This window comes from Pungitius pungitius, chromosome 9 (assembly GCF_949316345.1).
Source record: "Pungitius pungitius chromosome 9, fPunPun2.1, whole genome shotgun sequence".
In the NCBI taxonomy this organism is placed as follows: domain Eukaryota; kingdom Metazoa; phylum Chordata; class Actinopteri; order Perciformes; family Gasterosteidae; genus Pungitius; species Pungitius pungitius.
Genome location: NC_084908.1, coordinates 20,225,064 through 20,252,246, shown reverse-complemented (window position 1 = coordinate 20,252,246; position 27,183 = coordinate 20,225,064). Strand labels below are relative to the sequence as shown.

Below are 27,183 nucleotides of genomic sequence, written 5' to 3'. Positions count from 1 at the left end.
GAAACCGTAACTAAAAATGTACACAACAACTTCACAAGGAATTTGAGGTGAAACTAAGAAAAATAATTAGTAGTATATATTGGTAGTGGTGGATTTAGAATTGAGGTGCAGTCTAACTTGTAGATGTTCTTCAGAGAAACGAACTGAGGAAAGATGCCGTTTTTTCTCATTTGGTGGTTTTGGCGCACGGCGTTAAACTTGCTATCATGTGGTCATGTGTTGCCTCGTGTGTTCCTCGAGTTGGGAGTGAAAATGTGGCTATGAACAACATACCTATAATGAAATCAAAATAAATAAATTTGATTTCAGAGAGAGAATAGCCGCTGACCATCCAATACTAGAATGTATTATTTTATATGATAATAACATTATTATTCAAAGTAAAATACATTTTGATCAATCACACACGCTCCCTTTACAGTTGACGTGAAGAGGGCGTGGCTAAAGCCACTTTATACTACGCGCCACATCCGTACATCCGATTACGTGTACGATGACGTAAGTGCACAGGCAGACCGGAAGTGTGTTGGATTTTCGAACACTTCCTCCTGCTCGTCTCTGCCTTGTCTTCTTCTTCTTGTTTTTAATAATCCCTCTAAGAGACCTAAACGCGTACCTGTGCGCGTGGATTCTGCAGGAGGAGCACCGGGCTGTCATGGCGGGGCTGAGGCGCGTGTAGGTGAGCTAATGGCGGCAGGACGGTAGCATATGGACGGTTTACCGTTAGCACACGGTGAGCCGACCGGTAGCCGGTTAGCCGTTACGTGCGTTTCGTTGTCTTTATGTTTACGTCCATGTCCATGACGCGTTGTTTGTGACCTCCATGTGGTCATTTACTGCTTCATACGTGGCTTATATGATGTAACACGCTACGCACATACGTGCCCATGACCCGCAGTAATGACATTATTACATCATGTCATTTATCCAAAGCGACTTACAATAAGCCCATCTCAACCATAAGGATCCAGACTCAGAAGAACAAGGAACAAAGTGCCAATCAAAGTATTGTATACATCATGTTGTACTTTTACCGCCACATGTTCTATTTCATGCTTTATAAGCGTCTAACGTTTGTGTTACAAACACATTTCGTTCTATTTGGCTTTTTTAGTTTTCTGTGTGCTGGAATTTTTCCCACATGAATTAAAGTCTGATCTTTGATGCTATAAAGTGCAGCGATGTTATTCTTATATGCTGATGAGAGTAATTACTTCATTTATGGATCCCATTAGGACTTTACTCCGTGACACACACAGCTTTAATCACTAAACAAGTTAATGTTCTAAACATTTAGCGTCAGTTTGTTCGTTTGTGACCAACGAGGGATTTCATAACAACCACCGTCTTCTATTCGTCTTCTGGCAGAAGAAGCCAAACTGGACCGAAGGCACCATGAGGTGACGTCTGTGACATCTTGAATTATTCCCCCCCCCCCCCCTCCTCCACTGGGACACATGGCGAGGTAAAACCCTCACGAGGAGGCGCGTTACTCCACCGATGGAGGAGGTGATTTAACGCGGCGTTGTTCCTCCTCAGGATCTCCTCCTCCTGCCTGCCGGCCTCCTGGTACTGCAGCGTGTCCCTGCTGTCTCTGGGCTGCGCCCCCAGGCAGAGGCTCCTGCTGCTGCTCCTCATCGCCTCCGCCCTCCTCCTCCTGGGAACCTACCAGAGGCGCCTGTGGGGCCCGGCGCCGCGGCGCCCCGGCTCCCGGATCAACAAGTGAGTCCGGTCGGGCCTGGCTGTGCTCGGAGAGGACGGATCCGATCCATACTGATCACCAGCTTCGTTATCTAATGTGTTATTGAGGCCAGTCGCCCCCCCCCCCCCCCCCCCCCCTGTGGGATCGCCTGCAGCTGCTTTCACCAGAAGGCTGGAGATCCGTGTGTGTTTTAAAGGTTTTATTTAAAGCAGCACACGGGGAACCTGTGGGAGGAGAAACCAGTCGGCTGACCTGAAACTGGAGCTTTTCACTCCCCCGCTCCTCTTACCTGCAGGAGCACATTCCTCAGCTCACGTTCTTCTGCCCCCCCCTGTCCCCCACCAGATACCTCTCCATCGCAGAGTCCATGGAGGTCACCGACGTCTCGGACCCGGCTCTGAACTACGGCGTCGTGGTGGACTGTGGCAGCAGCGGCTCTCGGGTCTTCGTGTACTACTGGCCCCCCCACAACGGGAACCCCCACACGCTGCTGGACATCCGGCAGATGAGGGACCACGACCGCAAGCCCGTCGTCAAGAAGATCAAACCCGGTGTGTGTGTGTGTGTGTGTGGGGCCTCCTTCCTCCCCCCCTGGTGCATTCTGGGAAATGTTTGTTATTATTTCTAAACGCTCTGTGCAGAGTTAGCGGTGAAAAGGACAGAAACCGTCCTCGCTGGGCGCCTCTTAGTGGACGCCTCGGCCTCTGTCCGTCCCCCTCTGTCTCACAGCCAGACAAAGCCGAGCGGAGGACGCAGAGGTCGATTCACTCATTTCACGTTGAGCTGAGGATGTCCAGGACGGGACCATCGGGGGACTTTGTCCCCGTCCCCGAGTGCAGATTAGATCCTCTCGGTTTGTCCCAGGAGGCGAAGTCTCACGTTGTCCTTTGGACCCTGAGACAGGCGTCCGGTTCTCTGCTCACGCTTCTCCTCACAGCTCCAACTGTGATCTGACTCACTTGTGGATCTCTAAACACATGCAAATAATCACTGCGTAACCATAGAAACCAGTATTTTTCCTCAGCACTTAAAGTCCATTAACCCCCCCCCCAGGTATCTCCACCTTGGCGACGGCGCCGACGCAGGCCAGCGACTACCTCCACCCTCTCCTCCACTTCGCCGCCACCCACGTCCCGCGCAGCAAGCACAAGGAGACGCCGCTCTACATCCTGTGCACCGCCGGCATGAGGCTGCTGCCCGAGAGGTACAGAACCCCCCCCCCCCCCCCCCCCCCACCCGACGTCACGTGACCGTCAGACCCTGCAGGGATAATGTCAAGCGTCCCTTGTGTCTCTGCATGCAGCCAGCAGGCGGACATCTTGGAGGACCTGGTGACCGATGTCCCCCTGGAGTTCAACTTCCTGTTTTCCCGCTCCCACGTGGAGGTCATCTCCGGGAAGCAAGAAGGTGAGGAGGTGCTTTGAGAAGTGAACGTCCACCAAGGTTTTGACCCCTTCTAACTGCGTCCTGCCTGCTCCCTTTGTTCCCCTCACGCTGAAGGAGTGTACGCATGGATCGGCATTAACTTCGTGTTGGGCCGCTTCGACCATGCTGATGAAGGTGAGTGTGAAGGTGTTAAAGGGACAGTTCAGTCTGTGGAGGTATTTTAGACTCAATCCATTAGATCCCTATAACATGTGACTTTTGGTGTTTTTAAACCAAAACTATCCGTAATGTAAACTAATTCCCTCAGAAGACGCGACAGTGGAGGTGACGACGAGCGCTCAGAACCAGCAGCCAATGAGCAGGCGCCGCACCGTGGGCATCATGGATATGGGCGGAGCCTCGCTGCAGATTGCCTACGAGGTGCCGAGCGCCATCACCTTCAGCTCGCCACAAGAGGTGAGCCCCCCCCCCCCCGGGGAGAAAAGGGTTCTGGTGGACCGACCCGGTGCAGAGGATTGGATGAACTGTGATTGACACTCTGTTTTCAGGAGGAGGCGGGGAAAAGCGTCCTGGCCGAGTTCAACCTGGGCTGCGACGTGGAGCACACGCAGCACGTGTACCGGGTCTACGTGGCCACCTTCCTGGGCTTCGGGGGCAACATGGCCCGGCAGCGCTACGAGGACCGCCTGCTCAACGGCACCGCGGCAAAGAACAGGTTCGCGCTCTCCTCTGCAGAACCGGACCCAAACGTCAGGCCTCCTCGTGACCCGCTCCCTACTAACGCCTCCCCCCCCCCCCTCAGGCTTCTGGCGTCGCGGACGGGCCTGAGCGAGGACCAGCCGTACCTGGACCCCTGCCTGCCCGTCAGCGCGTCCGACACCGTCGTCAGGGACAACCGCACCGTGTACCTGAGGGGCCAGGGCGACTGGGGGCGCTGCCAGGAGGCCGTGCGACCTTTCCTGGGTCTCCGCAACGGCACCATGTCGCCCGGGGGCGTCTACCAGGTGCCCCCCCCTAACCCAACACCCCCCCCCTCCTCCCTCACCATGCCGGATCGCTCTTAATCACATGGTTTTATCCCCCTTTTTTTTTTTTTTAGGCTCCCATCAATTTCAGCAACAGCGAGTTCTACGGCTTCTCTGAGTTCTTCTACTGCACGGAGGACGTCCTGAGGCTGGGGGGGCCGTACGACAGCCACAAGTACTCCAGGGCCGCCACGGTAGCGTTTCCTTTTGCGGAGGTCAGAGGTCGATGTGGCTGTCTGACGGCAGGAGGCTGACGGTTGTTTCTCTGCAGGACTTCTGCCTCACCAAGTGGTCCGTCCTGCAGCAGCGTCTGGACAGCAAGCTCTTCTCCCAGCAGGCCGACCTCAGCCGCCTCAAGTGAGTCTCAACGGGTCACGTGACCCCACATCCAACCGCGCCTGGCTCAAACTGAACGTTTAGGTATATAGATAGACATTTTTAAACTATGTTCTCTTTTTATTTGAACTCATCTTTCCTATTATTAGAATAAACGTATAATAATACAATTTTTCCTGGTTCAACGATTGGTGTTGAATTGTATTAAAAGCTGTAGAACGTATGAACTAATAGACTTTAGATGAATGAGAGTAAACAATATCGAGAGATGCTTCGTTGTTGTGAGGACAGCTGCTGCCAGATGTGTCCCTGCAGGTATACGGTGTCACATGTCAGATTTACTGCATGTTTGGCACCACAAGGAGGCGCCGCTGAGTCACTTGGATCTTCTCGTGCAGCTGAGCTTTGGCAGAGACTCCATTCATGAACTTCGGTACCGAGGTGTGATCTTGTGTTCTCAGGTATCAGTGCTTCAAGTCGGCCTGGATGTACGAGGTGCTGCACTCCGGCTTCCGCTTCCCCCCTGACTACCAGAACCTGAAAACGGCCCAGCTGGTCCACGACAAGGAGGTCCAGTGGACTCTGGGAGCCATCCTCTTCAAAACCCGATTCCTGCCCCTCAGGTACACACACACACACACACACACACACATGGATGAACATGGCAGCCCTCCATCATGAGTGACCAGTAGGCGTGGCCCGTTGCAGGGACCTGCGGCAGGAGGTGCTGAGGCAGAACCACCCCAGCTGGCTGCGCTCCTCCTTCGTCTACAACCACCACCTGTTCTCGCTGTGCATCCTGGTGGTGCTGCTCGCCATCCTGCTCCACATCCTGCGCCTGCGGAGGATCCACCAGCGCGAGCAGCGGCAGGCCGACACGCTCAACCTGCTCTGGGCCGAGGAGGGGGAGGCCCTCCTGCCCTGAGCGCCCGGGGGCGGGGGGGCTGGAGAGGTTGTTGTTGGTTGTGGCAGCTTGACACCGGGGAGACGTCCTCTGTGTCCCTCCTGGGGAGGGACGGGGATCCACTCGGCACAGCAGGCACTCAACAACGTTCTGCTTCTTGTGTCTGAGGAAACCTTTTAAATGATGTTTTTATCTTGTTATTATGTTGGTTAGCTGTTGGGAGCTTAGCCTCTTAGCATGCTAACTGTCACTAAATGTTAATTTAGCCTCTTGTGATTTCCAAAGGACAATTTCACCTTTTCTTTTGTTGTGGGAAAGTTTGTATTTTCCCGAGGATTATTTTCCAGATGTGTCGTTCCCGGAGCATCGTCAGAACATTCCCTGATTTGACGATTGAACGCCAGTTGTTGGGGGGGGGGGGCAAAGATGCCCCTTTTAGGCCGGATTTTCACTCTCAATGCAATAACTTCTTGAATAGAGAGCGTGGTTCGTAATGTCGGACGCGGTTGCTGAAATCGACATTTATGAGGGGAAAAAGCCACAAAAAAAGCATTTAAAGCTGTAACTGAAGCCAGTTGTTTTTTCTTACGCAACATGTACAGATGTGCTGACTGTACAGATGTGCAGATGCAAAGAAAGCATGACGATGCAAAAGTGAGAAGCAGCAGATGAAGCTTCCAGTCGAATGACGCATTGATCCCACCGTGGGAAGGTTTTCTACAGTGTGTGTGTGTGTGTGTTCTCACACACACACACACACACACCTGTGTCTCCTGTTGGCGGAGACACTGATGCGTCCCGACACTCACCTGTCAAACTGTCCCTGTGTGTTTGTCCTCGTCTCCTCTTCCTCAGTCCTGCAGTGTCTTCACTTTTAAATGGTGACAGCTTTTTTTCTATTTTTTTTTAAACCACGCATTCCCCTCACTTGACCTTTGACCTCTCTCTGATGGGTCGTGGTTGAGTGGGTCCTTCCAGAGCTGGGCATGGTGCAATGTTTAACTGTGATGAAGGTACCTTTCTAACATCAGTGTGAATAGAATCTATTCCAGTCCAATAAAGGATCCTTTTCGTTATAAAGCATCAGCCTCGAGTTCTTTTGAGCCTGTAACTGTGTCCACTGCTTATTGACCCGGTCCGACCTTTGGGTCCGACCCTTGGGCCCGTGACACCATCCTCGTGTCATCGAAGGGAGCAGTGCAGTCTGCAGACCCCCACTGATCCAACACCTGGAAACATCAGCACAGAACACGGGCAGCAGGTTCCTGAGGAGACGTCAGAAGGTTTAAAGCCACACGGAGACGCTTTTATTTTAAAAATATACTTTTAATACAACAGCTGCGTATAAATATTAAAATATACATTATACAGGTGTACAGGACACTCACACAAAACAAAATATTAGGCTTCTATTTGTACGGCACTTGTATTTTTTTATTTTTTTTTTGTAACTATTTTCTTAAAGGTAACTTACGATAAAGGTGTGTGTTAATGTGGTTACTAGGGTTACGGAGACGAGGATGCGGGTTGCTGTACATGACGTGTGGCGTGGAATGTTCGCTCTGCATCTCTCTTCCCATCATGCAACGTGTTTGATGTACTTAAAACTGGGTTTTTGGTTAAAGCCACAGAGGCTCGTCTCAGCCGCCTCATCATCTCGAAGAGGTCTTGGTGACTGATGGTCCATCCCCGTCACTCAGAAGCTTCTGCTCGACTCCACTTTGTGGTTCCTATCGGATCGGGCTGGTTCTGGACTTTTAACCTTTAACCTGGTGAAGCAGCACGGGAACAAGAGGCGGCAGAACCCTCTTTGTAAGGCGGGAAGATGGAAAACCGAAAAAACCTTTCCAGACCTTTCAATCAATCGATGGAAGAGGGGAAGTCCCGCCTCTTTTTAGGATCAAAACCAATCAGACCTCCTTCTTTTTGGATCACGTTTGGATTGATGTTGCATATTGAAATAGGAATGTTTGCCATTGTAAAAGTTCATCTGTGGTAAAAATGTGTAAGACAAGAAGGAAAAAACTGAGAGCGAAGTCGTTAAGGGAGACGATCTGATTGGTGGGTTGCTGACGGGGGTTTAGATGACGAGGCCAAACACAGAACCATCAGGGTCCAAAGAGGATTCGTCTCCTAAAACAAGGTCCATGGAAACACAAATGAAGCTTGTTGACCCTTTGCCAAGTCAAGCCCCCCCCCCCCCCAGCTAAACAGCTGATGTGGATCCAGTTCTCTTTCTCCTCCTTAAAGGGGGGGGGGGGGGGGGGGGGACTGTTTACTTCCCTCCGGCCGACTCGGATAAGAATCACCAGAGTTTATGCAAAGTCACGCTCCACTGTGGGTCAGCGGCGCTCTGGTGGGGGGGGGGACCGATCGCGGTGGAATTCTCCCCGAGCAAGAGTTCAGCCCCCCCCCCCCCCCGTGGAGACAGGAAGTGGAGCTTCTATCGGAGGCCGGCGGCGCCCAGACGGGACGTCATCAAGAAAACTGCTTCCATGTTCCTCTCAGTCTGAGGGGAACATGTTGGTGCCTCTTTATTTGGCTGCTTGTGTGATGGGAAGCAAAGCAGAGCCGTGTGTGTGTGTGTGTGTGTCTCTGTGTAGGAGTGTGTGTCTCTCTGTGTGTGTGTAGGTGTGTGTGTGTGTATATGTGAGTGTGTGTGTGTGTGTGTGTGTGTGTGTGTGTGTGTGTGTGTGTGTGTGTGTGCGCGTGCGTGCGTGCGTCTCTCTGTCTGTAGGTGTATATGTGAGTGTGTGTGCGCGTGTCTCTGTGTAGGTGTGTGTGTGTGTGTGTGTGCGTCTCTCTGTGTGTAGGTGTATATGTGAGTGTGTGTGCGCGTGTCTCTGTGTAGGTGTGTGTGTAGGTTGTGTGTGTGTGTGTGTGTGTGTGTCTCTCTGTGTGTGTGTGTGTGTGTCTCTCTGTGTGTGTGTGTGTGTCTCTCTGTGTGTGTGTGTGTGTGTGTTAGTAGTCATGGTTTCTGAGCTGCAGGCACTTCACAAGGCGACACAAACAAACTGCCCATTACAACAGAACATAAAGTGCCCCCCCACACGTTTGCATTGCTTTCTCTTTTGTTACAGTAGCACCATAGAGTCTTTTCTACATCTTGGGGGGAGGGGGGGGGGGGGGGTGTTTACCACAGTGCAGTTCAAAGGGTCTTTGCTCTTTTCCTTTTTACGTCCGGCAGCATTTAGAGACCTCGGACACGTCGGTCTGCAGCTTCAGCAAAGACCACAGAAGAAAGGCAGGTTTTAGAAAGGCCGACGCCCACTACGTGAGCCCGGGGGGGAGGGGGGGGGCAGCATCATCAAAAAACAACAAAATTATGATTTAAAAACAACAAATCTTATTTGCTTTCTAGATCTACGATTGTGTTTTTTCTTTTTTTCCTTCTAGGAAGGTGAGCTACATGAATCGGGTCGGGGGGGCTGAGGAGAGAGGGAGGGGGGGGGGGGGGGGGCTGAATATAGCCGGAGCAGATGTGAAAAGGAGCCTCGGGCTCACGGTAGTGCATTTAAGGGACGTTATTTCATAACGTATGCAGGCAGGTAACCACGACAACGATCACTAAACAGCGCCAACAAGCCGATTGGTCGGTGGTCGGCACGGTGACGGATGGTTTCAGCAGCATCTTTGGTCAGTTTGAATTAAGGTGCAGTTTCTCTTTTTTCTTCTCACTATTCTCCCCTGTCAATGGGGGGTGTTAAAGTGGATGGAGGGGGGCGGGTCACAAGGGGGAAGGTGGGGGGGGGGGGGGGTAAAGCTTCGCCCACACACTCGCAAATGTGACGTTGTTTCCCCTCAACATCCCAACAGTGTGCAGCCCAGCCTCAACGGACCCAAAATACATGTATAAAGCACAAACAGGCTCCTCCCACTTCCTCATTTTAGGACATCCTCCACCCCCCCCGCTCCCCACGATGACTACAAGCATCTACAGAACAGTGCAATGTCTATTCATAGGCACACTGGGAAACACACACACACACACACAGGGAGAGAGGACCAGTATGCACACACACACACACACACACACACACACACACACACACACACACACACTGACGCAGTGAAGGCGGGTCAACATTCCTCCTCCTCTTCCTCTTCCTCTTCCTCCTCTTTTCAGCACCTCCACCATCTTTGCTCCGGTGTGTGACTCCATAGAGCGGGGGGGCGGGGGCTGAGGAGCGTGGTTGGAGTCATGGTGCTGTGGCTGGTGGTGCCGGGAGGGAGGAGGCTTGGGAGGTGATGGGGGGAGTTCAGCCCGCCTCCTCGTCCCCCCCCCCGCGCTGGCTGGGGCCGCCCGCGCTTGCCGCTAAAATCCTCTGCACGAAGTCCTTGGTCCGCCCGGCGACTAGAGGACCTGCGGTTGTCATGGAAACAGATGGGGACAGTGTGATCAAAGTGTAAAAGCAAGTTGCTCTTTGTGTCCTCCCCCCCCCCCCGAGTGCATCGTTCCGTTTTCACGTCGGGGCGGTGGGTGGAGTCTCACCGCTGGACGCCAGCAGGATGTCCTCCAGGCGGCGGGTCATCCCCCGCTCGTCCTCGTCCTCCTCGTCCTCCTCGCTGCTCTCCACCCGCAGGCGGATCACCTCCTTGATCCTCAGCAGGGCTCCCAGCAGGTTCTCTGGTGGGGGGAGGGGGGGGGCAGCATGAAAATGATTTATTTCATCTCAAAACGGCAGAAAAGCAGAAGGTTGATGGAGCGACGTCTTCTCCTCGTTCAGAAAACAATGATTGTAGAAGATCAGCCATCAGAGTGATGTCACTGCATTATTCAGGTTGGTTTATTTATCCACTATTTTAATCGGTTAATGTTATTGTCTAAACGATTGTACTGTTCCTCAAGTTGGAACTAAATATGTGGATTTAAGTGGGAAATAAGAATCTGCTCATTGAATGAAAAGCAACAATCAGCCTATTCAACAGGATTTTATATTCAGAATTAGACTCCAGCTTGTTTTTTATTAAGAGCCATTTCCCAGAAACCTGCTGGTTGGTGTTTGTGAAAGAAAAGCAGAGTGAGGGGTGGGGGGGCAGGAGGGGGGCAGGAGGGGGGGGGGGGCTTGTGTGTTGTGGCTTCCTGCCACAGATGGAATTTCTTTCGAACCGCTGGTCTGGGATCAGAAATGAGTGGAATGTTTTAAAAAATGTGAGAAGAAAAAAAACAGCACAGGACAAAAGAGGTCAGATGGTGGTGGAGGAGGAGGAGGAGGAGGAGGAAGAGGGAGGGGGGGCGGAGCCTTGAGCATCTCGTTACTATCGGCTTTCTGCTCTAACTCGATTTCCCTCTGAGTGGCTTTCAGACGACGGCTCCACATCCTCCCTGTGACAACGATGTCACAGGTCACATGCTCCTCGGTCATGTGACCTGAACAACTCACCGTACTCCTGGTTGAGCCCCCACAGCTTGATCTTGTTGGCTTCGTGCTGGGCCTTCTTCTTCAGCCGGCAGGCCCTACACAAGAGGAGCAGAGCAGCGTCAGCCTCCAGGTCCCCTCACTGTGCAACACTAGCCCCCCCCCCCCCCCCCCCCGGCTGTGACCCCCACCCTCGGGACACAACGCTTTGGTTCTGAGAGGTGCACGTTAAACGTTCTCAGGCCCGAAACAGTGATAATAAAGTCCTTTTCCCTGGTACCTGGAGGCCAGCTTGTTCTTCTCCTTGCGGGACCGGGCCCGGGCCACGGCGGGCAGGTCGTTGACGGGGCCCATGCCGTCGATGGCGGCGTTGAGCTTCTGCAGCTGCTCGCCGATGCTGCGGAGCTTCACGGGGTTCGGCGTCAGGTCGCTGGCGTCCGTCTTACGAGCTTTGCGCCGACCTTTCTTGCCTGGATGAAAAAAAATAGGACGAGAATGAACTCAATACTCGTCTTTCAGTCCGGAATCCTCCAAAACCCACAAAAAGACACAAAGCTGCATCCTGTGTGGTGACCAGCAGGGGGCGACTCCTCTGCTCCCATAGACGTCTATGAGGAAATGACTCTACTTCTGTGTAGTGACCAGCAGGGGGCGACTCCTCTGCTCCCATAGACGTCTATGAGGAAATGACTCTACTTCTGTGTAGTGACCAGCAGGGGGCGACTCCTCTGCTCCCATAGACGTCTATGAGGAAATGACTACTTCTGTGTAGTGACCAGCAGGGGGCGACTCCTCTGCTCCCATAGACGTCTATGAGGAAATGACTCTACTTCTGTGTAGTGACCAGCAGGGGGCGACTCCTCTGCTCCCATAGACGTCTATGAGGAAATGACTCTTCTTCTGTGTAGTGACCAGCAGGGGGCGACTCCTCTGCTCCCATAGACGTCTATGAGGAAATGACTCTACTTCTGTGTAGTGACCAGCAGGGGGCGACTCCTCTGCTCCCATAGACGTCTATGAGGAAATGACTCTACTTCTGTGTAGTGACCAGCAGGGGGCGACTCCTCTGCTCCCATAGACCTCTATGAGGAAATGACTCTACTTCTGTGTAGTGACCAGCAGGGGGCGACTCCTCTGCTCCCATAGACGTCTATGAGGAAATGACTCTTCTTCTGTGTAGTGACCAGCAGGGGGCGACTCCTCTGCTCCCATAGACGTCTATGAGGAAATGACTCTACTTCTGTGTAGTGACCAGCAGGGGGCGACTCCTCTGCTCCCATAGACGTCTACCACGGAGGAGGTCCTCACCTTCTCTCCGGTACAGCGTGCTGGGCAGAGTGCTGGAGCTCCAGGACAGAGACCAGCGGACGTCTCCGCCCAGTTTCTTTTTCGTGGCCGACTCGCGGGCGCGCCGGTACTCCCAGAAGCACCGGCGCTTCGAGGGCCGCTCGCCCGGCTGCCGCGTAGGCTCCGCCTCCACCTCTGGAGGGAGAAGAGACATTCAGGAACGTGTGGTAGATCTTCACGCAACATGGTTCAGTGGAAGTGATCGGAATTTTATAAAAATAGACCAACCAACTTTGCCGTTATAGATATAGATTGTTCATCGTCGTGATCAATAATCAATAATCTCCTGTTTAGGGTCAAAGAAATGCACATTCTTGAGTGTAATCAACTTACACAGGATGTGGCGTTGATGCATAAAGAAAACACTGACAGCCGTGTACCAGGTACTGCATTAATACCAGAGGATTATCCTGTCGGGTCACATGACCGACGGGTGCTACCATTTACCTGATGAGAAAACCTTAATCCACAAACACAGGCCCACTGTGACCCCGCGTCTAGAGGGCGGAGGCCTACAGGAGAGCCAACAATACAACGCCGCTTCAGGGTCACACGGCGCCAGAGTAAAGCAGACGGACACTTAATGGCCGTGAGGTCTTATGCTACCCGTTAGCCAGGGCTATCTGACACACACACACACACACACACACACGCACGCACGCACACTGTGCTAAAACCGAAATGCGTCTTCTTCCTCTGCAGCGTGTGAATGCACAGCGCTGAGTCAGGGGTCAAAGGTCATTGATCAGGACTGCGTGGACCCGGTTGATACTCACCACATTCGGTTTCTGAGGAGCTGGAGAGTTCTCCCTCCGGCGCCGTCTCCTCCGCTCCCTCTTCTCCCTCGTCGTCATCGTCCTCGTCTTCTTCCTCTTCCTCCTCCTCCTCCTCGTCCTCCTCATCTTCCAGCTCCTCTTCCTCCTCCTCGGCATCCAGCTCGCTCTTGGTCTGGCTCTCCTCGCGGCACGCCGCCTCCTGCAGCGTCTCCCTGACCCCCTCCCCCTGGCCCAGGGAGTAGTTGTGCTCCTCGCTGCAGTGCTCCAACGCCAGACCCGCCGCCTCTTCCTCCTCCTCCTCCTCCTCCTCCTCTTCCTCCTGCGCCACTTGATAAACTTCCAGCTCCCTCGGCGCCCCCCCGTCTTGTCCTGCTCCGGCCTCTCTTCCAGCAGAGCAAAGCGCCCTCTCTGTCGTCGAGACGACGGAGCCACGCCCCCCCGCCCTCGCCGCGGCGTCGGCGGCCTGCACGACTTCCTGTGGGACGGGGGGGGGCGCGCGTCTGCTCCTCCTCTCCTCTTCCTCCTGCTCCTCCCGGCTCCTCCCCCAGCGGCCCATGAGGACGGCCTCCTCCGAGCAGGCCAGCAGCTCCCCCCCCACGCCGAGGCCCAGCTTGGTGTAGCGGGCCATCTCGTCCAGCGAGGACACGTCCCAGCGCTCCGGGTGCAGGTCCTCGCCGGCGCCCCCGTCGTCCACCAGGTCGCTTAGCAACTCAAAGGGCCGTTTCCTTGGCGATGCCGGCGAGCCCAGCATGAGGAGCACGGTCTGAAAGGGAACAGACAGGTAAACGTGTGTGTGACCTCCATCACGTGTTGTTTAACGACAGAATGTGAACGTTACGCGGTGACAAAGCTGAAGATGATAAATAAATAATATAATACTTGATGTTCTTTAAGCTGTTTAAAATATGCTTCACTTTCAGATTTGATGTGACAGATCATTCTGGGATCGTAGCGGCCACCTGGCGGCCTCACCTGGTCGTACTCGGTCCGGCCCCCTTGTGGCGACATGGCCAGCGGGTAGGGGCTCAGGAGGCCCCGGTGACCCCCGTAGGCCTCGCCAAACACAGGCTCCATCCCATTCATACCCGGCTGGGGGGGGGGGGGAAGAGGCAGAGTGAGAGGACAGAAAAAAGAAAAATAACAACGACCTGGGGGGGGGGGGGGGGTGTTCAGACTCTACCTGAGGCATGCCCGAGGCGGGAGGTGTCAGGTTGCGCTCACGACGTCGGCTAAAGTGACTTCTGCTGCGTGACAAAAAAAGATGAACACAAAACAACGTTCAGTGTCAGAGAGGAAAAGACGGAGGAGAAGGAGGAGGAGGAGGAAAAAGAGGAGGAGAAAGAGGAGGAGGACATTTTACCAAAGGTCAAGAGTTGAGAGGGTCCAAAGGGGCGGAGCTGCTTTCACATGACGCAGCTTCCAGCCTCCCAGCCTGGGGGGAACAAGTAGAGGAGGGAGGGAGGGAGGGAGGAGGTGAAGGAGGAGGGAGGGAGTCAGACATGGCTTCCAGGGATGGAGAATATACTGCTACCAATAAAAGATTAAGATCAACAGAGATGTCAACAATGTGAAATGTCATCATCTATTCAAAGGATTAGGAATAAATTATTAGATTTGTCTTTAGATATTTGCTCTTATAGAATGTATGTGCTGGGGGGGGGGGGGACATCATTCCCAGATAACAACGAGCATTTCAAATAGAGAGCCACATGAAGGTTGTGTTTCATGTCACATTTGGAGACCTTTATGTGGATAATTACCAGCATTCATTCAAACACTACGAGCATCAAAGCACCTCATTTGTTCAGAATTACACGCTCAGTCCTCTCACTGCTTTAGTCAAAGTAAAAACACACATCCAATCACAACAGGCAGAAGGCTAAACATTAGCATCAGCATGCTAAGCTAGCCAGGTTAGCGGAGTGAGGAGCGTGTTTCATTACGGCCGCTGTTGTATGAAAAATAAATAACATTCATATTGTAGTTATGTTTTATAAAAACTTCTTATTGTCACTGTCACATTATGGTTCTTTTCCTTTGAATCACATATTTAATACAATATTACAGATCAGCTGAGATGTTTAGTTTAAGTGACTCACACAGAAGGAGATGGTGCATTTGTTGGGGGACTATTTTCAGTGGCGGATTTATCCACATATGATGCCTTAGTGAGTATTTCTGGTGGCATGACAGTTCGATGGTAAATGTGGCCCTGGTTGAGTTCCGTTACACCATCGACTCCTCCCATTACAGACCAACCTCTACCAGCGAGGCCGCCCCACACCATCGACTCCTCCCATTACAGACCAACCTCCACCAGCGAGGCCGCCCCACACCATCGACTCCTCCCATTACAGACCAACCTCCACCAGCGAGGCCGCCCCACACCATCGACTCCTCCCATTACAGACCAACCTCCACCAGCGAGGCCGCCCCACACCATCGACTCCACCCATTACAGACCAACCTCCACCAGTGAGGCCGCCCCACACCATCGACTCCTCCCATTACAGACCAACCTCCACCAGCGAGGCCGCCCCACACCATCGACTCCATATTCACCAGAGAGAGAGGCCATGGGGGGGGGGGGGGAAATGATGAAACCCCGAGCAACACACACACAGCGTTAACAATGCTGACCCACTGTTCGGTACCTGGAGGAAGCGGCTCAAACTGACCTGGGATCAGCGAGCGGAGAACAATGCGCCCCCCCCCCCGGTTGACCTCAGCATGAGAAAGCGAGGCTGCGAGGCGCCGCCTTGGCACGCCGCGCGGAAAAACTGCTATTTGGCACAAGGCAGCAGAGCCAGCCGGCTGTGCAGACGAGACACTTGTCACACACACACACACAGCGGGCTGGAGGAGATAGTGGGGCAGATGGAGCCCGACGGAGTAATCCCATGGATAAGAATTTACATCTTTGTGGAGACTTGCTCGGCTGAGCAGAAGATCATAAAACACAGAGTTTACTCAACGATTACAAATCGCACAACGTATTTCTCCTAATCTGCTGTAATGTGCTAAATGCTAGATGTGCTATGTGTTAGCTAGATCATATGATCTATGTGCTGAATGCATGCTAAGTTCTATGTTCTATATGCGCCCTCATGTTCACTTCTATCTTGTTTTAATATGCAACGCTGTTTTCATACGTTATGCATTTGTCATCGTTGTTGAAAGTTTATTTATCTTCGTTATATATTCTTTTGTTTTTTAAAAGGTGAAACACTAAATGTAATTTTGTCAATAATCACTTTAATGTCACACAGGAGGAAAGAAAGAAGAAAATATTCACATCTAAGATGCAGAAATCAAAGAATTTGGGCTAATAGTTGATAGCTAATAAACACACGTATCATAACTTGGTAGATGCCGTCATGTTACTATACAATATCTTTGTTTTGTGATTTGAGAAGTGAATTATTTACCGGATGCGAATGTAGTTCCTTAAATACGGTCACCACGGCGATGTATTGGTGTATTAATCTGTATGTGCGTCAGTGCTGCTGTAACACCTGTGATTGTGTGTCTGTTCAACATATGCTCGGTCCAGAGGTCCACACACACACGTGTGTGTGTGTGTGTGTGTGTGTTTGTTTACAACAAGTGTGGTGGGTTGTGGTTGGTGCTGCAAATTTTACTTTCACTTCTATGCACCAGTTGCAAATTTTAATGTCCTCTCAACACCACAAAAACGTCTCCAAACCCACGTAAACACAACTCCAGCTGCTGCCGGGGGAAGGGTATTAATCGACTAATAACAGGTAATAAGATGTGTTTGTAGTCAAAATAGGTGACACCGTATAACAAGAACTAACAAACACATCTTACTATTCTTTGTTGAGGTTTATCCATAAGCTCTTAGTACCGATGATATCAGTACAGACTGAAAACTCAAAATAACGCGCCCCTTGCTGCCCAGTGAGCCTTTTAAGAGATAGAAGCAGTCCGAACACCACGCACCAGCCCGAAGGAGACTGTGTGAGGGGGGGGGGGAATGGGGGGCGAGGGGGGTCTGAGAAGCCAATTTACCAAATGAGAGCTCGTCAAAAAAAAAACACTGCGCTAATAGACAAAGCCCCCACCCCCCACCCTGCGGATGAATGAACCCGAGCCGTGCACCAGAACTGGTGCTTTGGGGGGGGGGGGGGTGACGGTGGTGTGTCCGCATTCCAGAGAGGGTTCCGTGGGAGGAGCGTGTCCCGCATGGCACGACGACCCCCCCCCCCCGATATTTCACACTGCTTTTCCTTTTATTTTGAAATAAAGCGTAATTCCCTACAAGTAGGAGCAGAGCAGCACCGCGCCGGGGGGGGGGGGGGGATGTCCGACACCCGGGTGCCTGAACACGTGGGTCAGCTCCACGGCTCCGGCAGGTGGACACAGTCGAGTTTATCTGCTCACATCGCGGGCTCACTTCATTTTCTTTGGGGGGGTGGGGGGGGGTAAATATTAAAGTAAAACGAACCACGTTTGGATTCGTCCACCTGCCGATCGGTGGACGCCACAGCCCCCCCCCCCGGTTCAACATTAACGGGTTTTTTAACCCAAAAAAATTGCAGAAGAAGAAACGCGCACTGGACGGAATTTAAAGAAACACTCGAAACAGCGAAACATTATGTGAAATATATGCAAAAGAACGGTGTGTACATCGTGCCAATGTAACTATGCAAACACGACGCGTGTAACACCGTTTCCCAGGATCGAACTCGTGCTCCCGATCGATCCCCGAAGGCTCGCAACCGTACGCGCGCGCGCTACCTGCCGATCCAAATCCACGCCAAAGAAGCCATTTTTGTATCGCCGAAAGCCGTCAAAAGGCTCCGTTCCGCTCCTTCTCTCGGTGACGCGACGCGACGTCAACTTCGCGGCTGCTGAATCTGTAATTTAAAAAAACGCGAATTTATTTACGGCCGCTAAGACGCGCGCGCACGCGGGGCGCGTGCGTTGTTTTTGTGTTTACCTTGTCGCGTGTCCTCGGATGTCCTCGCGCCGGCTCCACCGCGCCGAGGGGGTAAAAAAAAAATGTCGGCCTCTCCGGGTGATGTTATCAAGCACCATCCACAGGCTCAGCCGCGAATAAACCCCGGGTTATAACCGCGGGCAGGAAGTTAGTCCGCGGCGGTGGTCGAGCCCTTCCTACATGGCGGACAACCGGGACGGAGAAGACGGCCGTAGGATCCTCCCCCCCCCGCGCACACACCCTCCATAGGAGCAGAAGCTTAGAGCTTTTAGAAGCCCAATCCTTTATTAATAAAGTTGTAACCTCTGTACAGCTGCCCCCCCCCCTTCTTTGTGTTAACATGGTACCGTCCGCGGTGCTTCACAAACACTCCCAACGGGCCCGCGGGTCAAAACACTTTATTTTTAGGGGACGCAGAAGAAGCCGCGAAGAGAGAGAGAGAGAGAGAGGGAGGGCGTGTATGCGCGAGGTGTTGGGTGCTCTTTGTTGTTGTTGTGTAGGCTACCAGTGGTGTGGTGGTGGTTGTTGTTGTTGTTGACGCAGTAGTTCGCTAACGTTACATGTCTCGGCGGACCGTTAAGGGAACACAGAACAGTTGTGAGAGACTGACCTGATCGAAACGGGAAGTGTGTCAGCTGTGAAAAGAGACGCGGCTCTCCGCGGCGGGCTGAAGGGGCATTTGAGGTGACCAGCGATCCCGTAAACGAAACTGTAGAAGCCTGCGACCAGCGCGGATGTCTGGTGCCGCTCGGGCTTCCGGCGTGGCTTTCAAAATAAAGGTCGATCAGAATTGGAAAAGGTTATTGGCACGTTGTACGGTCCAAGTAGCGGTGGACGCACAATTTAGTTTAGTGATCTGTGCTTCTCAATGAACACGGTACACTAGGAAAATACATAATTTACATAGAAAATGCTGAATAATTAGATAGACCTATTACCCATTAAGTGTTTATTGACAGAAAAGAGTTGTGCAAGGGTGTGCATATAGTCCAGGGCTGTATTGATGGGATCGATATTACAAATACCTTTTATTCATTTTTTATTTGAACTTTTTTTTATAAATGTAAACTTTATATTAGAAATCATCAACACACTTGTTTTGCTGGTTAATGTGTTTATTTTGACTATTTAACCTCTACAGAAAATGTAATAATGATTGAATGATTAGGGGAACATTTTTAGTGGAAGATTTATTTTACAATATTCTCATTGTAATGCATCTTCTAGCAGCAGTTTAACATCATAACACATTTGATCATATATTTATATATTATATTGTAACTCCATGAGACTTCAAGTGTTTAAAATGAAACCGATGTCAAAGCATCTTATGTTGCTACATAGAATACTAAATGAGCGTTTGCGGGATGTCACATGGCAACATTTAAGAGTTAAGAACGTACACGTCAGCGGCCGTTATTGTCCTGCTTTTTTTACGAAATGAGAACTACCGTACTTCCGGTGTTGGTGCCACTTCATTGATGACAGCTTGACCCAGGATGAAGTCGGTGAAAATGAATACGGTTGACGCTCACGTCATGGCGACGTCACAGGGGCGTGGTCACACGACCCGTCGTTAAGGACACCCGGAGGTATGAAGCCGTTGAACCCGTGGACCTCACCGTCATAGTTGTCCTTTTTAATGTGACTAAGTTACTCTTAGTGGATTTTGTTCAACTTCGGTAGAATAAGAACATTAATGTAGAGAACATTGGGTGTGTTGTTCTGGCAAAGTTTGAACTTTTTCTAATTCTACTCACCGTCACATTTAATCACATTAAAGCACACATATTATATTATGATTTATGAAAACAATGGGGAATTTTAAACAGCATGATCTTTGCAGAAGGAATCCAATTTCAATTTTTTTAGTCATGTGTTGAGATTGTGTGAATGTGTGAGTGCTTATAACTTTAACATCATTGCATTATAGACATGAAAAGTGTTTTTTCAGACTTGGTCATAGAAAAGTTACATTTTCACTTCAGGTAGTTTTTCTTTAAAGTTCTTTGTTCTTTGTGATGAAGCATTTTGAATTCTGTTCTTCTCCAAAAAATATATTGCATTACATTATTTATCAAAAAGATGGGGCCACAGTTGATGTTGTCGGTATTAATAATAAATCCATTTTCAGTGATGTCATGCATCTTAGTCATAATCATTTTAATAAGCTTCCATATCAAAACCTGTGTTAATGGGGAAAAAAATAAACTTAATTGTTAAATATCAACCTTCTGATCAGCCTCAAATATCCTGCTCTACTTTCAGCGTGTATTTAAATAAATATTAAAACATGCATTGTGAGGCTGCTCCCTCCTCCAGAGAGGAGCTGCTGTTATTTAGGCCGCCTTGTATAGCCGTTAAATCTTAATGTGGAGAAAAGTAGGTTGCCATGGCGCGTTAAGCCATAGTTTATGAATATTACAGCGCATGAGCTGCAGGGCGTTTATTGCTGAACATCATCACGATCCAGAACAACAACGAGCGCTGACTAACAACACATGTGTGCGTTGTGTGTGTGTGTGTGTGTGACCCTGATCCGGGACTTGTGTAAGCTCTAATGGAAGTAAACTCCTCACCGACCTCCTTGAATAACTCATTGGACAATAGTGTAAACCAATAAGATCAGTAGATTGTGGAGGAGAAGTTTACTGAGGGAATAAATCAAGAGAGAAGTAGAGTCATTTTCTCATAGACGTCTATGGGAGCAGAGGAGTCGCCCCCTGCTGGTCACTACACAGAAGTAGAGTCATTTCCTCATAGACGTCTATGGGAGCAGAGGATTCGCCCCCTGCTGGTCACTACACAGAAGTAGAGTAATTTCCTCACAGACGTCTATGGGAGCAGAGGAGTCGCCCCCTGCTGGTCACTACACAGAAGTAGAGTCATTTCCTCATAGACGTCTATGGGAGCAGAGGAGTCGCCCCCTGCTGGTCACTACAGAGAAGTAGAGTCATTTCCTCATAGACGTCTATGGGAGCAGAGGAGTCTCCCCCTGCTGGTCACTACACAGAAGTAGAGTCATTTCCTCATAGACGTCTATGGGAGCAGAGGAGTCGCCCCCTGCTGGTCACTACACAGAAGTAGAGTCATTTCCTCATAGACGTCTATGGGAGCAGAGGAGTCGCCCCCTGCTGGTCACTACACAGAAGTAGAGTCATTTCCTCATAGACGTCTATGGGAGCAGAGGAGTCGCCCCCTGCTGGTCACTACACAGAAGTAGAGTCATTTCCTCATAGACGACAGATTGAGAAAGATTAAAGGGTTAAATCTTTGTAAAATAATTGTAGAATTACACATTGTGTAAGTGTGTGTGTGTGTGTGTTTGGGTCACAATCAAAACAGAGCAGCAGCAGTTTGTTTCTGTGTTTTATTCTTTATTTCACACACACACTCACATAGAAGCTTTGACTTCACACTGACACAAGGTCACATGACCTCGTCTCCACCAACCAGCGGGGCTGTTGCTCAGTGGCTTCCTGGAACGATGGTGACACACACACACACACACACACACACAGCCCCCCCCACCAGGAATATTTAACAGAAGATGTTAATACGGACGGATCCACGAGAGGAGAAAGAAGTCGTAACGTTAACGTTTGCCTAAAGGATCCTGAGCTGAACATCCAGATGTTCCTGAGCAGCTGTGTCGTGAGGAGAACTCACTGTGGAACCTTGTAAAAAACACAGTCTGGATCTGTTTATTATTTCCTCCTAAACTCCGTCTGACCCCACCCCCCCCCCCCCCCAATCTGAGCTCTGCAGCTCCAGATGTGCAGGTGCATTCTGGGAGGCGCCGCCGAGGAGGGCTGGAGGAAAAGATACAACGCAATTTGGTCTTTCTAAAAAGTAGCTGTATATTGATCTTGATTCTTTTTGGCTGAAGCAAAGTGGTTTTGGAGAGGAGGGTGGTGGGGGAGGGGCTGTCGGGGGGGCGGCGGAGGCCGGTGGGGTCGATATACACGTAGTGATGAACTGGTGAAGTCCGGTCATGTGACTAAGCTTCTCTTTAAATGAGTTTCCTCTGTGGAAATCTCTGACTCCAATATTTCCACCAAATGAAACTGGAGGACATACAGTTTATAAGCATTTATAAGCCTGACATGTTTAAACATGGAGTCTGAGAAGCGGAGTTGCCTTAATGTGAAGTAATGACCTGTTTAAATATTTCCCTCCTGGCTCCTCCCCTTTGTTTCTGAAGCCTGGTGATAATGGAAAATAATCAATAATCATTTTTTGGGAGCACAGAAAAAATCAAAAGGGGTCGAGAGGGACTGAATGGTGCAACGAGATCACCATGACAACGAGAGCCTCGGCGGCGTGGGAGGGAAAGTGGGAGGGGCTTCATGCTGAAGTGGAACACACACACACACACACCATTACGTCACAGATAACCACGGCTACACAGCAGGGCGGCTCGGATGGCGAGGTCATCGCTGACATCATCGCGCCCAATAAATACAAACACTTCAAAGTTCACGTTCCCTGACAAAAAAACAACCAACGCAGATAAATGAGAAGGAACACAAAGATTGTACAGATTGCACATTTCAGAGGAGGAACATCTTCTCCTGAAGGACGACGTCACGGTTTCACTGGAGATCATTAGAGCAGGAAGTGACAGGAAAAACTCCAAACTACGTGGAATCAGCAAAGAATGATTCTCATTCATCCTTAATGTCGATATTTACAGGCTGCAAATAAAAGGTAACTCTTCAGGTGCTTTGTCAAGATGTGACAAAGCACGTGTGTGTGTGTGTGTGTGTGCATGTGTGTCTGAGTGTGTGTGAGTGTGTGTGTGGGTGTTAAATAGGAAAATCCAGAAACCGCGGGACAGGAATGATGGAGAAGCTTCATGTCACACGGTCCTGGTAGAGAGAGAGAGACATAGAGACATAGAGAGAGAGAGAGAGACATAGAGACATAGAGAGAGAGAGAGAGAGACATAGAGACATAGAGACATAGAGAGAGACATAGAGACATAGAGACATAGAGAGAGAGACATAGAGACATAGAGACATAGAGAGAGAGACATAGAGACATAGAGAGAGAGAGAGAGAGACATAGAGACATAGAGAGAGAGAGAGAGAGACATAGAGACATAGAGAGAGAGAGAGAGAGCAGATATGAACCGTCGGAACCAGATTGATCATAAACTCGTTCTTTCATCAACAGGTAAATCGTCCAATCACAGCTCAGTGGGGCGGGACTCAGTGGTGCACAACGTGCACATAAAGTCTCAGAAGAAGAAGAAGATGCTGCTGGTCAGTAACTGGTTGGATTCATCATGAATGCATAAATAATACGTTGTTGTTACACAGGTGGTTTTGTTCTATATTTGTCATTTAAAAGCGATAAAGTCACCTGTTTTACTCCCAGAAGTAACGCAGGTACCAGATGGTCTCGTTCTTCAGCTGCGGGCCGAACAGAGGGTTCGCCTGCGCCAAGATGGCCACCAGCCAGCTGGGCAGAGAGAGGGGGGGGGGGATTGGGGGGGGGGGTTAGAAACACGGTCTCCCCGGCCTCACACCACCACCATGCGCCGCACTTTACGACACAACAATGGATCACCGTGGCAACCGTGAGAGACTCTCAGCTGTCGTCCTGAAATCTTAATTCATCCTCACTGAATCCGTTAATGACGCACGGCAGCCTGTTGCCTCGGTGAAGCTGCTAATGAGCCCCCCCCCCCACCCCCCCCCCACACACACACACACCTCCACGGTGAAATCAGTCCTCCAGCTGTCAATAATCCCTCAAATGACATTCTGCACGATGCAGTTCATCAACATTGAGCGTTTCTTCTCTCTCTCCTTGTGAAAGTGGGGCTCTAACACTGGTCTTACATCTCGTGTGTAACGCTGTCGTGTTCTCAGTAAAACAATAACATGTAGTTTACATTCTCCTTCATGGGAGTTAAAAATCTAGTAAAATGGTTTAATGCTTTTTCTGCTTTTATCGTTTTCAATCTGATCTTCATTTCACCCGAGTGACGCAGAGTGTGAAGCTGCAAGCGTCACAGTGACCAGCAGGGGGCGACTCCTCTGCTCCCTTCTTCAATGCAGCGTGATGTTCATGTTGTGAATGAAGGTCCATGAGGCAGGGGATGCTTTGGGGCGGGGCTTAATGTGACTGACAGGTTGACAACGAGCCGTTGCTTCGCCAAAAACATCGACGGCGACGGGTCATAAACTGAGGCGTTCGGGGTCGTTGCCACGGTGACGTCTTCACTCCTTGTACATTTTAAATGTACCGCCTTATAAAGCCCCATAAGAGTCTGTGGCTGCAGCCACACACCATAGAAGAAGAGTTTGTACTTACAACAAGTAGCAGCAGACCGCAGTGAGGATGAGGCTGGTGACGATCACTCTGTCAGAGGAAGAAGAAGAACTTCATTTATTTTGTGAATGTGTGTCACGGTTTGGGTCCATGTCCTGTTTTATTTTGTGGTCTCATGTCTCTCGTGTCCCTGGGGTAACTCCCCCCCCCCCCCCCCATGGTGTATTTAAGCCCTGTGAGTCCCGTGTCGTTGTGTTTGTTGCATGTCGGATGGAGTAGACCAGTCTCTGGTCCCTGGTGGCGTTTTGGATTCATTAAAGAACACTTCTTTTGGAGCTGTGAGTCTACCTGCAGCAGCTGTTCTGACGATGTGAGGAATAACCGTGTAAGCCTTTATTCTTTTACAGCTTCTTCCTAAACTGATAACTGGTCATTTTGATAAAGAGTTTCACCAGAGACCGAATGATCCAACCACATTAAACAAAGTTACACACAGTAAAAAGATGAGACAAAATGTATTATGTATCCTGAGGTAAATAAAAAAACCACATATTAGGAAGAACGTGGCAAAAAACAAACATGAGATGAGAACAGGTTAATGGTAAATATCATAAATACTTAATAATAATAGAATGACATTATACACATTATACACCGACCTGTGAAATGTCCCCACTGAGGACGAACAGGTTCCTTTATGGACATGAAGCATGAACTAAAATGATGATGATGATGATGGTGGTGGTGGTGTGTGTGTGTGTGTGGGGGGGGGGGGGAGTCTGTTGGGATGGACGCAACATGACGCGCACGGCCTCCATCACTGAATCACCCACAGAGTGAGCAGGAAACAACCATCACTTCTGACACATAACAACGTTTCACGAGCTCAATGCGCGGAATGCGTGGAATGCGTGGAATGACGAGGCCCCGGTGATCGCCGTTACCCGCGGTGCACCTACCCCCGGTTGGGTCCTTTGGGCACCAGGAACGGAGCCACGACGCCCACCAGCGCCCATAAGGTGGTGAAGCAGATCATCGGCAGCGCGAGCGAGTGGGAAACCATGGCGGCGGAGGAAGGAAGGAAGAAGGACGAAGGAAGGAAGAAGCCCCGATGTGTCCTCGAGGAGATGAAGCGCGTCAATGGCCGCTGAGGCTGCCCGTCGCCCTCCGCTGTGTCCCCGCCCACTTAGACCCGGAGAGGCGGGCGATTGGTCCAGACGCCGGAGACCGCGGGCTCTCATTGGCTCAGCTGGCCGCCTGTCTGCGTTACAGGAAGCGGGATTGGACGGATGTTCGTGCCAGCAGGTTAATGCAAAGTGGATGTTTTATAGGATTTTTAAAAATAAGATTTTATGATCCTGACAGAAAAGATTTAAAGATTACAACAAAAGAATAGCAAGAAATGAATAAAATAGAATGAAAAAGTTCATGTATCAAATATATAATAACAAGAATAAAGTAATACTGACACCAGAGCAAAATAGAATACAATACCAATAGGAGGAGGTAAATAAAAAAGTAAAACCATTTTAACTATACACAGCAACAAAACTAAAGTTATCACTTCCATTTTAAATCATTATCAAATCATCATCACACCAAACACCCTTCAACTTTTGGCTTTTCTTTATGAGCTTTAAAAGTGACGATACACCTGGTTTAACAGGTATTCAAAGAGACATTTAACAACTGCTTCTACAATCCCTAATGAGGAGGAGGAGGAGGGGGAGGAGTAGGTTCAAAAACCAGTCGGCACGTAACAACGGAGCTGGAGGATGCCAGATCGTTTAAGAAGTAAGTGAAACATGATTCCTTGCGGCTACAGTTAAAGTAAGGAATCATGTTTCACTTACTTCTTAAACGATCTGGCATCCTCCAGCTCCGTTCCTCCAAAATACGCTCGCTCCCGTGGGCAGCTACTTAGCTACTTCCGTTTTCGCTTTCGTGTTGTGTTGCGCCGTTCGTGTTGCGTTGCGGCGTTCGTGTTGCGTTGTGGCATTTGCGGTCGTGATGTGGCTTTTGTATTTTGTGTTGTGGCGTTCGTGTTGCGTTGTGGCGTTTGCGGTTGTGTTGTTGCTTTTGTATTTGTCTGAACCTTCTCTGCCACCGTAGTAACACACTGCAAACTATGAGCAGTTTGTTCAAATGAAACAACAAGAAATCAACACATAAACGTAACGTAGCGCAGTGGAGCGTGATGTTCACCTTTAAAGCCTCTAGAGGGCGCTGTGCTCCTAAAGGGAAGGGAAACAGGAAGTGACGTTCGTTCTAAAGACGAAAGATCTAAAGCCCTCTGAGGCAAATTAACGATACTGTGTGTGTGATGTGTGTGTGTATATGTGTGTGTTTATACATATGTGTGTATATATGTGTGTGTATACATATGTGTGTGTATATATGTGTGTGTATATATGTGTGTGTATATATGTGTGTGTATATATGTGTGTGTATATATGTGTGTGTATACATATGTGTGTGTATATATGTGTGTGTATATGTGTGTGTGTATATATGTGTGTGTATATATGTGTGTGTATATATGTGTGTGTATATATGTGTGTGTATACATATGTGTGTGTATACATATGTGTGTGTATATATGTGTGTGTAGATGACCATTTAAAACTATGAGTTTTATTGTGTGTAGAAGCCTTTTCAGTTGGTGGATCAGCTGCTACCGGGGGCTGAGCTGGACATCTTGACGCGTGTCGTTTTAAAGATGAGGAGTAGAAATTGATCCGGTTTGGTGCAATAAACATTTATTGCTCTTCTGTAGAAAGAATTTACAAAATGAAGTGAAAATAAAAAACAATTAAACTAATGTGGTCACTTATATGGTGGGAGACGGCTTGTCACGTGATGGCTCCTCAAGGTCAAAAGAACACGCACGCACACACACACACACACACACACACACACACAGACACACACACACACACACACACAGACACACACACACATACCCACACACCTACACACCCACACACACACACACACAGTAATTAAATACAAAAATGAAAAATGAATAATGAAGAAAAGTGAATAATATCTTAATCATCATGTGTTTAAATATAATAACGAAGTTGTAGTTTTTGGGGAAGT

The 27,183-nt window shown here is 49.9% G+C and overlaps 3 protein-coding genes across 8 annotated transcripts; 1 reads left to right on the top strand and 2 right to left on the bottom strand.

The window, feature by feature from the left end:
- The first annotated feature begins 243 nt into the window (after positions 1-243).
- Positions 244-6,844, top strand: LOC119217926 (ectonucleoside triphosphate diphosphohydrolase 7-like). 6 transcript variants are annotated; one of them, XM_037471969.2, is made up of 14 exons: positions 244-675; positions 1,372-1,465; positions 1,540-1,722; positions 2,048-2,253; positions 2,756-2,906; positions 3,006-3,109; positions 3,203-3,262; positions 3,396-3,544; positions 3,637-3,803; positions 3,891-4,092; positions 4,188-4,307; positions 4,385-4,470; positions 4,911-5,072; positions 5,158-6,844. In XM_037471969.2, exons 2-14 carry the CDS (start codon positions 1,458-1,460, stop codon positions 5,372-5,374), a joined length of 1,815 nt encoding a protein of 604 aa, XP_037327866.2. In that variant the 5' UTR covers positions 244-675; positions 1,372-1,457; the 3' UTR covers positions 5,375-6,844. The 6 variants fall into 6 exon arrangements, with proteins under 6 accessions (XP_037327866.2, XP_037327865.2, XP_037327864.2 ...); XM_037471968.2 differs by having other exon boundaries at positions 1,369-1,465; XM_037471967.2 differs by having other exon boundaries at positions 244-679; positions 1,375-1,465.
- Positions 6,845-8,224: 1,380 nt separating this feature from the next.
- LOC119217957 (CREB3 regulatory factor-like) lies at positions 8,225-18,563 on the bottom strand. The gene is made up of 10 exons (XM_037472041.2): positions 18,410-18,563; positions 14,197-14,268; positions 14,017-14,080; positions 13,809-13,925; positions 12,837-13,599; positions 12,022-12,195; positions 10,994-11,183; positions 10,738-10,811; positions 9,846-9,980; positions 8,225-9,716 (listed from the first exon to the last, which is right to left on the bottom strand). The coding sequence occupies exons 3-10, from the start codon at positions 14,023-14,025 to the stop codon at positions 9,613-9,615; spliced, it is 1,566 nt and encodes a 521-aa protein (XP_037327938.2). The 5' UTR covers positions 14,026-14,080; positions 14,197-14,268; positions 18,410-18,563; the 3' UTR covers positions 8,225-9,612.
- Positions 18,564-21,155: 2,592 nt separating this feature from the next.
- atpv0e2 (ATPase H+ transporting V0 subunit e2) lies at positions 21,156-25,272 on the bottom strand. The gene is made up of 4 exons (XM_037472200.2): positions 25,041-25,272; positions 24,124-24,171; positions 23,167-23,265; positions 21,156-22,670 (listed from the first exon to the last, which is right to left on the bottom strand). Exons 1-3 carry the CDS (start codon positions 25,142-25,144, stop codon positions 23,172-23,174), a joined length of 246 nt encoding a protein of 81 aa, XP_037328097.1. The 5' UTR covers positions 25,145-25,272; the 3' UTR covers positions 21,156-22,670; positions 23,167-23,171.
- Positions 25,273-27,183: the final 1,911 nt, after the last annotated feature.

Bases quoted from the DNA above. Each gene is read 5' to 3' on its own strand.
- LOC119217926 (XM_037471969.2), top strand. The intron at 3,804-3,890 runs GTTCGCGCTCTC...CCCCCCCCTCAG, and splicing joins GGCACCGCGGCAAAGAACAG to GCTTCTGGCGTCGCGGACGG. The intron at 4,093-4,187 runs GTGCCCCCCCCT...TTTTTTTTTTAG, and splicing joins CGCCCGGGGGCGTCTACCAG to GCTCCCATCAATTTCAGCAA.
- LOC119217957 (XM_037472041.2), bottom strand. The intron at 12,196-12,836 runs GTGAGTATCAAC...TTCTCCCTCCAG, and splicing joins CTCCTCAGAAACCGAATGTG to AGGTGGAGGCGGAGCCTACG. The intron at 11,184-12,021 runs GTGAGGACCTCC...TTTTTCATCCAG, and splicing joins CACGCTGTACCGGAGAGAAG to GCAAGAAAGGTCGGCGCAAA.
- atpv0e2 (XM_037472200.2), bottom strand. From the start codon at position 25,144: ATGGTTTCCCACTCGCTCGCGCTGCCGATGATCTGCTTCACCACCTTA. The intron at 24,172-25,040 runs GTAGGTGCACCG...TTCCTCTGACAG, and splicing joins CCCAAAGGACCCAACCGGGG to AGTGATCGTCACCAGCCTCA. The intron at 23,266-24,123 runs GTAAGTACAAAC...CTCTCTGCCCAG, and splicing joins GCGGTCTGCTGCTACTTGTT to CTGGCTGGTGGCCATCTTGG.